Source organism: Suillus subaureus (genome assembly GCF_016647635.1).
Source record: "Suillus subaureus strain MN1 chromosome Unknown BJ212scaffold_308, whole genome shotgun sequence".
NCBI classification, from domain to species: Eukaryota; Fungi; Basidiomycota; class Agaricomycetes; order Boletales; family Suillaceae; genus Suillus; species Suillus subaureus.
In genome coordinates, this window is record NW_024538864.1 from 3,232 (window position 1) to 13,134 (window position 9,903).

The 9,903-nt window shown below is 49.0% G+C and overlaps 3 protein-coding genes across 3 annotated transcripts; 1 reads left to right on the plus strand and 2 right to left on the minus strand.

Moving 5' to 3' along the window:
• Nucleotides 1-221: 221 nt before the first annotated feature.
• Nucleotides 222-773, minus strand: BJ212DRAFT_1410256 (uncharacterized protein). Its single transcript, XM_041337474.1, has 2 exons — nucleotides 288-773; nucleotides 222-266 (listed from the first exon to the last, which is right to left on the minus strand). The coding sequence occupies exon 1, from the start codon at nucleotides 577-579 to the stop codon at nucleotides 352-354; it is 228 nt and encodes a 75-aa protein (XP_041185256.1). The 5' UTR covers nucleotides 580-773; the 3' UTR covers nucleotides 222-266; nucleotides 288-351.
• A 6,316-nt stretch (nucleotides 774-7,089) lies between these two features.
• Nucleotides 7,090-7,483, minus strand: BJ212DRAFT_1291189 (histone-fold-containing protein; the record flags this gene model as incomplete). The annotated part of the gene is made up of 3 exons (XM_041332102.1): nucleotides 7,090-7,206; nucleotides 7,260-7,369; nucleotides 7,423-7,483. Coding segments are annotated over 3 exons (288 nt in total), but the record flags the coding sequence as incomplete, so codon positions are not given.
• Nucleotides 7,484-7,772: 289 nt separating this feature from the next.
• On the plus strand, nucleotides 7,773-9,415 carry BJ212DRAFT_1472269 (histone H3; the record flags this gene model as incomplete). Its single annotated transcript, XM_041339017.1, has 4 exons — nucleotides 7,773-7,865; nucleotides 7,918-7,976; nucleotides 9,041-9,187; nucleotides 9,245-9,415. Exons 1-4 carry the CDS (start codon nucleotides 7,826-7,828, stop codon nucleotides 9,413-9,415), a joined length of 417 nt encoding a protein of 138 aa, XP_041185258.1. The 5' UTR covers nucleotides 7,773-7,825.
• Between the last annotated feature and the right edge of the window lie 488 nt (nucleotides 9,416-9,903).

Here is a 9,903-nt window from a genome sequence, read left to right on the forward strand (position 1 = left end):
TACCTATCCGTGTATGGTAACACATCATGTGGACTACGCATATGGTGAGCAGCCGTGGGAAACGACGAGCAAACGATTCTATTCCAACAATATTTAGGCGTCTGCCCGTATGTCACATGTCACGCGTCACGGCTGAAGTCACATTGCGGGAGGAGGGTTCGGGTAGTTGTGAAACCGCACAGCAATTTGGCGCTGGATGACAGTAATGACGGAGAAGGTAGTGTCTAATGGGCAGGTCTTCGATGTCGGCTTTGAACGGTTTGGGGGTATCTACGTACATGGTAACAACGCAGGTTTGATCATCACAGCAAAAACGAATATCGGTCAGAGATGTTTGACCCTAAAATACAGTTAGAGTATTTCTACTGTACACACGTCCATGTTATCAACGGAAGCAATGTCTTTGACTTGTGCAACGATGGGATGGTCTGACGCGATCCTCTTGTACTCTCCGACACGCTGCTGCGCCAGCAAAAATGCGTCAAAAGGCTGTCCGAGGCGAACCATCAACTGCAACGCTCGTGCGTGAGGCTCCTCTTCGACAGGCGAACCCCCCAGTAACTTGTCATAGTTGTCCATCAGCGAGTCATCCATCGGGGATCCGGGCTCGGTCCAATCTCCTATACTCTCAGTATCGTCTGTGAAGTCAAGCTGCTCTGCAAAGTCAGGTACCCCGAGGAGATACCGATCCCATGGACAGACAAGTAAAAACGTCTGCCGAATGGGCTTTGCCCGCGAGAACTGAACTATGGTCTCTTCAGTGGTAATCAGCAGGTCGTGAAGCCCGTCTGCCTTGATTCCATACGTGGTGGGAGTCTCCTGGGCTAGACAGCGCCTCCGTCTGACTTCCGTGACACGGAATGAAATGCAAGGCAGATGAAGTCTGCAGTTTGCGAAGCGAGGAGCTCTCAGCTGTTCAAGCTGGTCATAAAATTTCAATGCTAGATCTCTAGGCACGGTTTGTCGCAGCAAAGAGACCTGTGTGTGAATGTGATCTTCGGACAAGGATGGAATGGCGCGTAGAGGAGTGGTGTAGGACGTAATATGAGCCGGAAGACAGCTATTGAACTCGGAGGGTTGTCCGATCCAGTCGAGGACAGTGATGTCACCCGACCGAGCCACAATCTCCTGCAGGAGCCGCCCGAGCGCGTTCTGCTTCTTCTCGCCATAGATTACAGGTAAGTGGACATCGAAGATACCAAACAACGAGTACGCGATATCTTCCTGCAATGTAGTGACGCGTGATGACGCCCATTGAAGTCTCCGTCGTGCGTCGCTCATCCCTGGACGGAAGGAGATCAGAGCCTGTGCATCTATACCAGTCGCATCCTCCAACTCCTTCATGATTGCAGGGGACTCTTTGTGGTTGGGAGAGTGATCGCCGAGATATAACGACCAATTCTTCTGATAAAAGATAACAACTTTCGGAGCGACGAATTCTTGAAAAGTCCACCCTCGCTTGTTCCAAACACTCCTCGCCAGTGCACCGGGCTCGGATGAAGGAGGGACATCGGATAGGTAGACGATGGTAAGCGCTGAGTGGCGATACCAGACGAACATGGAATTGACTGATTCTTGAAGTTCGGTATTGCTCTTCTTGTCGATGCAGCATGTGTCCATCCACGCCCAGCAATACCCAGCATCACGAGCGATCTTGCAGAACGACTGCAGTTTCGCAATGCCACCAAGTCCATTCAACTCACACACAACTTTGTCCTGGACGTCGTGCAGCAGCGCCTCGGTCTCTTCCCACCTGTGTGATAGCAGGACGCAGCGGAAGTACATCGCTACCACTCCCTTGATGCGCTCCATTTGAAGATCTGAATGCTTCGTTGTGAACGACAAAAGCTCCTTGTACTTTGCGCTCGTTTTGAAGGCGTTTATTTGCGCCGCTCGATCGCACAAAAGACCAGTGGAAGTGTTAAGAAGACGTAGCGGGGTATATTCGAGTTCAATCCAAACAGCTCTTATAATAGCGTCCTCTGCTTCGGATGGACAGACATACTGCTGACGCAAGTCTGCGGAACGAGGTAAGCATTTTCGAATTAAATTGCCCCATGACCTACTTCGTATCTGCGCTTCGGGAGCATTGGCCAACTTGGACAACATGATTGTGAACACCTCAATAGCTTCGTCGTAACGTTGCGCGCCACGCAGTGCCATATGCATCAACTGGTATCCAATATGAGACGAAGGATTGAGTTCGGTGACCTATCCATCACCGAAGTCAACATGAGCTACGAAAATATAGATGCCATCGCACCTTCTGCGCATCTAGAAGTGCTTCCGCCCATAGCATTTTCCCCAACTTTGCCTTACTACGATTTGCAAAGACAACATCAGATGGAGAAGTTAGATCGATCGCCGCCGAGTATAAGTCAATAGCCATGTCAAAATCACTTGCAGCGAGGACAGCATCTCCGCTGGTAAGACAGAGCGCGCTGCATGTTTCCGTGAAAGCTAAGCGAAATGTGGGTGAGGATTGTAGCCTGCGAGACATTATCAACTCCACACTTGCCATTGGACCAGTCAAGACAGTCGGCCATGGCATGTTCATCACTCGAGACCATCATATATCGGTACGATTTCACGGCATCATGAAGTTTACCTGCCCAACGCAGTGCATCGCACCGTTTTCGGTGCGCAGTCAACCACAATGATTTGAGATCCCAGCCGAAGAGCTAGACAAGGGACTCAGTTATGAAAAGAATTTCGGATGTGTGTATTAACATACCGCCACCAAGTCCTCGTAAATTTCATGAATGTCCGATTTCGATGATAAAGCGCTGCAGTTGACAGCAGCAGTGAAATAGTCGGCGGCTTCATCGTGACGTGCGCCATCTGAGGCCTTGATTCCAAGTTGAACTTGTAGATATGCCTAATGTGCGAGATTGCGAAGATTAGTGTTGATGTAGATGACCCAGCGTGGCTGCATGATACTTACTTCCACGATATGACATGCACGAGTATCAGCATTCGGACAACCAGCAGTGAGTTCTTTGAGGAGCAGGTTTGCCTCATCATGTTGATCTGCATTGAAGAGGGCGATGGCCTGAAATATGTGATGAAGCGGAAAGTATTCTGCAACTGTAATATACCTTGATCAAGAGCAAAAAATGGATCGTTTGTGAATCGTGGTCCGTGTACATGAACGCAACATCGAATGCTGCCCTCGCATCCCGCATGTGGCCTGTTCCGCAGAGGGCGATACCCTTGGAGATATAGCCAATTAATGAGGGCTGAATGCTGATTGACTTCGTCACCGTCGAGTTAGCCTTTCGTAAAGGGGCCATGATTGGTATATTTTTATTCCATATCTCACCTTGATTGCATCCTGAAGGGCACGGTTCCAGTCGTGTTTTCGGGCCATAACGAATGAGTGATGGGCGTAGGAAGTATGGTCGTTCGCGTCAGTGTTGATATCTCGGGTGAGTAATTCTTCTGCGGTAGATAAGTCTCCATCTATGCATGCATCGCGGGCTGTCGTGATTGCTAGGATCTGCATGAAATATCCTCAATTTGTGATACATGAGTCAAGGATGGAGTCGTGCCCTTGGATGAATACCCTGAGGTACTGCCCACTGTGAGATCATCTTATCGTCTGTGCTGAGGATGTGCTTGCCGTCCACAGAGAAAGTGACACATGCCGTGACAGATGAGTGCTGGAATATGGCAATGGTTTGTTGATCTGAAAGCCGCCAGAGACGGACATGGCTGTCTTCAGATGCGGAAGCGACGAGGGTGCCAGCAGGATTAACGGCAATGGCATGGATAGAGTTAGTGTGGCCCGTCCATGGATCACCGACCTGCTGCAGAGTCAATGCATCCCATTCGCGTATGGTAGGATCGAGATTGTCACCGCCTGTAAGAAGGCGTGTGCTATCGGGCGTCCATGCAAGTGAGAAGTTCCATTTTTTGTGGGCCCTGAAGGATGCAACGCGTTTCCTGGTGCTTGTATTATAAATTTGGATATTGTCGAATGTTGCGATGGCAAGAAGTTTTCCTGACGGCGAATAACAGACGCAGTTGACATAATCCCCACAGTGAATTGAATGTCCTTGTTGCTTCCAGGTTTTGGTATTCCACAGTTTCGTCGTTTCATCATATGAACCAGTGGCCAGCACTGTTCCATCCGGAGAAAAATCTAGCGAGGTGCCTTTGATGAGTTGGGTGAGAGGCCTGCCAGTTTCTCCGTGCCAGACGATGACCTCTCCGCCTTCATCACCGCTTGCTATCAATTGCCCATCTTGTGATACAGCCAGTGCCACCACCTCACTGCGATGTCCCTTCATCTTCTTCAATACGACACCTGTCTTCAAGTCCCACAGACGAAGTGTCTTGTCATCCGAGCCCGTAACTATCCGTTGTTTATCGGGGAAAACTGCGACTGCCCATACGCTTTCTTCATGACCTTTGAACTCTCGCAAGGGTGTAGTGATTGGAATGAGCTCCGACATTTTACTGAAGGTTGATGGGGTTGGGCGCAGTCGAAGGGGTCTTTGGAGGGATTGTGTATGTCTTTCTCAAAGTGCGTGTATTATGCTACTTCACTGTGTCAACTTGTCTCGTTTCCATAGACGCCCTGTACACAAGACTGTTCGCTCCCACACCTCCATTAGTACTTGCACCGTTATCGCAAGAATGCACCCTATTGTTCTCGACTAATGCGTTCGACTCCTGTTTTCGAAGCTTCTAGAACGTATCCCATCCCATCCAATTGAGCAGTCGGTGCTTCCCGGCGTCTGAATTTGACTCTCTATCCTACATGACCACGTGAATATTGTTGTTTTTTCGTGTCCAGCAGCTACTCCAGCACATCATCATGTCACCTCTTCATCCCGCCCCCTCCCAAGACTTGCTTGAGCACCAGATGCAGCCAAAGTTCTCCTCTCTGGCGTATCAAGCTCGTCAGTGTCGTCACCAATTCTATCACAGAGGAGCGCTTTGCTCATGATTCATCTCTACTCTTCGCCCACTCTCGGTGGTTTTAGTTCTCTCATTCGCCAATCTCTTCCGAAGTCTATCATCATTGGAACCTTGTACTACACAAGTGCTGGTGCAACATGGTCGCTAACCTCAGTGAATCCTGCGTTCAAAGGATTGTCGTCGCTGGTGTTTTGGAATGCCATCTACCATGAAATCAATAGTCCTTATACCTGAACCGCCGAGGGACCAGGTGGGTTTCACACCAGTTCTTTTACCAAAGCTCTCATCCCGATTACTATGTGCCAGGCGCTGCATGATCGACTCGTGCTTAATCTAGAGCGTCATGTACCGTCCCCCCGTGAATAAGAATTGATGCATGCTGACGTGGACGACACGATGGGGCCCGCGCCAAGCTATCTTATTGCCCGAACACACATCTCCGAAATCCACAGCTCTGTTCGAGTGATATTGTGACGAGCTCATTTGCAGCCTTGAGTGTTTGAGCCATCTACCATACAGTCAAGTTACTGAGGGGCTCGATGATCTTTAGCGTATAATAATACTACACAGTACCGAGCAAATCACTCAACATTTCTCGAAGAGAGAGGACTGTCTTTGAGACTCGGTCCTGAGCCTTGCCAACGTCACTTGGACTGTCCAACAGTGACTCAAACTTCAGTGCCGACTGGTCGTCTCCAAGTTTGCGGTCTGCAACGTGTAATTTCCTGTGGACTTCTACTCTAGACTATGTATTGTGAGTGATCACATCTGGCCATCTGAAACAAATCCAATTTGAACTTCGAATTTTGCTAGGCGTTGTTCTGTCCTGGATTGCAGCATTCCCTACTCTCCAGGTACGTCAACAGTCTGTATCGAAGTTCCATAATGGGCGTTCGATGCGTGGCTCGACATACACCAGGCGTCAGTACTTTCTTGAGGAAAACACGTTGCATGCAGAGCACTGCGAAGAAGCACTTCGCACTGCCGCCGAGAGACCAAGTGAGTTTCACAGTTCTTCTACCGCTTTTACTCAGGTTCTCATCCTGATTACCATGTGCCATGTGTTGCGTGATCGATCTTTGATTGACTCATAATTATTCTCGAATGTCATGTACTATCTCCTTTTTGTGAATGAGAATTGGTGCATGCTAATGAGGATGAAACGACGGATATGCCTGCACACACATCCCTGTCCATGGCCCTGTTCTAGCAATATTGTAACGAGCCTACTTGCAACCCAGTCCTTGGGCTGTTCGGTATGGGGGTGCTGCCTCCCTAACGTCATCTAGGCCGTTCAACAGTGACTCAAATTTCAACGTCGACAGTCACCTCCATGTTTTCAGTCTGCAACGTGTAGCTTGCGGAGTAAATTCCTATGGACTTTTACTTTAGGCTATGTAGCGTGACTGGACATCTGATCCCATTCTACTTTGATGGTCTGTACAGTGGTTCCGCAATGGGTAGCATGTTTTGACCGATGGCATTGCGGGGAGAAACTGTGGGATCGCGGATCGTGCCATGAGAAGTGGTACTTGTGTTCTCAGGTCATTCGTCACAACTGCGACTGAAGTCATGCCGGATAGTCGCTTCAAGCTCAGAAAGATGGAAGGTAAAGCTTGAAGCCCTATAGTGGATATAGGGGTCCGACGTATCAATGCGCTGAACCACTGCTTGATCTCGACTTCGCATTGCGCTCCGTGGTCAACGAATAATGAGACTGAGGGATGCTCTAGGGAGACAGAAGAGTAGTGACGGGGGAGCCGCGCCCTAGCGAGCACGGGAGTTGATGTTTGTTGGAACTATGCGAATAGTATGCGGGGAGAGGATCAACAGGATCAGCGATGTGCTAGGCTGTACGTTCAAGCCCCATAGCCTATAGGACGATAAGTTTGCCAATCTGGGAGGAGATGAGCGAGTTGGTGTTTAGACCGTCGGAGACCGAAGTAGGGAAAGGGAGGGTTGTGGGGATATGGCAAGTGTGCAAATGTAAATGCAGTAAGCAAGCAGTTCGTTCGCATATCTGCAAACGATGCTTGAAACAATGGCAACAGGCTGTATCCCCCCAGTAGATGAGTAGCGGAATATTTCAAACATCTTCCATAAGACAAGGAATTATAATGGTACATATACAATACAACAAGCTGCGACGAAATGCTCAAATATCTATGCCCCGAAACCGTACAGAGTACGCCCTGACCGCTTCAGAGCGTAAACCACATCAAGAGCAGTAACAGTTTTCCGCTTTGCGTGCTCAGTGTATGTTACCGAGTCACGGATGACCTACAACAAACCATGAGCATGCACACTTAAATTCAATGAACACATGCACGCACATTTTCAAGGAAGATCTTGAGGACACCACGGGTCTCCTCGTAGATAAGACCGGAGATACGCTTGACACCGCCACGACGGGCAAGACGACGGATAGCAGGCTTTGTTATGCCTAGGTACACCAGTTAAACACAAGATAAGAGCAGTCATTGCTGAATGACTCACCCTGAATGTTGTCACGAAGAATCTTGCGATGACGCTTGGCACCACCCTTTCCGAGACCCTTTAAGATATGTTAGACTGGAACCAGAACAACCCCGACTCCACAGCTTACCTTGCCACCCTTTCCACGGCCGGACATTGTATTGAGTTAAAAGTGAAGTGTTGTGAAGTGTGTGAGTTTAGTGTGGTCGATACAGGAGTACCGCAATCAACTGTGAACTGGGTTATATACCGTGGCGTGTGGCTGTGCTGAATTACCACATCTGGAATGTTGATTGGAACACGGGCACCACGTGATGTGACGCGACGCGTCTGTATATAGGCCAAGGCATATGCTCTTTCTATACCAGCATCCTCCTATCGACTATTATCTTTACTTTGTGCAATTATCCTTTTTGATTAAACAATGGCTCGCACTAAGCAAACCGCTCGCAAGTCCACTGGTGGTAAGTCGCAATTTGGGTTTAGAACATAGGTCTCGAGCTCACTGGCTATTAGGCAAAGCCCCTCGTAAGCAATTGGCAGCCAAGTCTGCAGCTCGCAAGACCGCACAAGCAGTACGTATTGTGTTTGGACTACTGAGCTTTGCTCACAGTACTTGCTCAGAGCACTGGTGGTGTTAAGAAGCCCCATCGTTTCCGTCCCGGTACCGTCGCTCTTCGTGAGATCCGTCGGTACCAGAAATCAACAGAGCTGCTCATCCGCAAGCTCCCCTTCCAACGACTTGTTCGTGAAATCGCACAGGATTTCAAGGTAAGTCGCTTTTGTATCGTTGTAATTCTCGGGTCTGATTGCCCCTCAGACTGACTTGCGCTTCCAATCATCTGCCGTAATGGCTCTTCAAGAAGCCGCTGAGGCATACCTTGTCTCACTGTTTGAGGACACTAACTTGGCTGCTATTCACGCCAAGCGTGTTACTATTCAACCTAAAGATCTTGCTCTTGCACGGCGGTTGCGCGGGGAGCGTTCATAGACCTGACATATCTTGTTATTCATATCTGTGGTGTACCTTATTGTATTTCTATCTATTTTACTTGACATCCCGATGCGATGTGTTTATTTGCAGCATGACTGGCAACATATTGGCCTTTGTGAATTTGAAGATTCTGGTAAGGTGTTGAACCGGAACAAGCATGTTGAATTGGATGCTTAAACTGTGTCTCGAAGTGGATTCATAAGCACGTCAAAGGGATTGGCGAAGAAGTTCACAACCTTTTGGACAATGGGAGACAGTCATGAATAAAAGTCATTGACACAAAACACAATGGCCAGGGTGGACCTTGAACAAGACTCCGCACGTGACCACGCGGCGAGACTCTATAAATCAGTTCCACTTCAAAGACGTTGTGCCCAGGACCATAACCCAACCAAGCGTCTACACGAGCCTGATCATCAAAACTTAATCCTTTCTAGCAATGGCCCGCACTAAGCAAACTGCCCGCAAAAGCACAGGTGGTAAGTCACTGTAGCTTTTCCGGTCCGCTGCCACCGATGCTCATTCACAACCAGGTAAGGCTCCTCGAAAACAGCTCGCAGTGAAATCGGGACAAAATGCTCCCATAATTGCGCATGCGGTATGTCGTGCCTTTCTTTCTGAACCCACTTAACCACCTTCCCTCAGGCGACCGGAGGTGTCAAGAAGCCACATCGTTTCCGTCCTGGCACGGTAGCCCTTCGTGAAATTCGCCGGTACCAAAAGTCGACGGAGCTGCTCATCCGCAAGCTTCCCTTCCAACGCCTCGTCCGCGAAATTGCACAAGACTTTAAGGTCAGAGGATTTACGTCAATAGAAGCCCATTGGATTCATTTAACATCCATGTCGCAGACCGACCTCCGATTCCAATCATCGGCCGTAATGGCATTGCAAGAAGCGGCTGAGGCGTACCTTGTGTCGCTGTTTGAGGACACCAACTTGGCTGCTATCCATGCCAAACGTGTGACTATCCAACCGAAGGACCTTGCTCTTGCCAGGCGGCTGCGCGGCGAACGTTCGTAGAAGTGTTTATTCAATAAGGACCATCAATGCTCTTTCCTGTGACTCGTCGTCTCTTGCTATATTTGAGAGTTTGGCTTGGCGTTTGTCTTATTTCCTATATTGAATGAGCAGCAGAAATTAGACTTGTCTTCTTCTTGCTCTTTGTGACCCGGCTTAGATTGTGTAAGTTTTCCGGCCGTGCATTGCCCCATCCTTGGTCTTGTAGACAGCATATCACGTCACATCTATAATGTGGTAGTTAAGAATTCACCTCAAAGAAGTCGTGACCACCACGCACCACTGACAGCAGGCAGGTAATCAATATCAACGGCCCCAGCGAAGCAAACTGCGCGCGAGTACCGGTGAGTAGTTTCACGTAGAGCGTTGAATCAAGCTCATGAGTCGTGACCGGTCAGGCTCCATGCGCATCCAGTGTGTCCGAGTCCACCTTGTCAGCGGCCAGTGAGCTTCTCCTCTAATACCATGTTCGTCAGGAATTCAAGGCCGCA

Bases quoted from the DNA above. Each gene is read 5' to 3' on its own strand.
- BJ212DRAFT_1410256 (XM_041337474.1), bottom strand. From the start codon at position 579: ATGGACAACTATGACAAGTTACTGGGGGGTTCGCCTGTCGAAGAGGAG.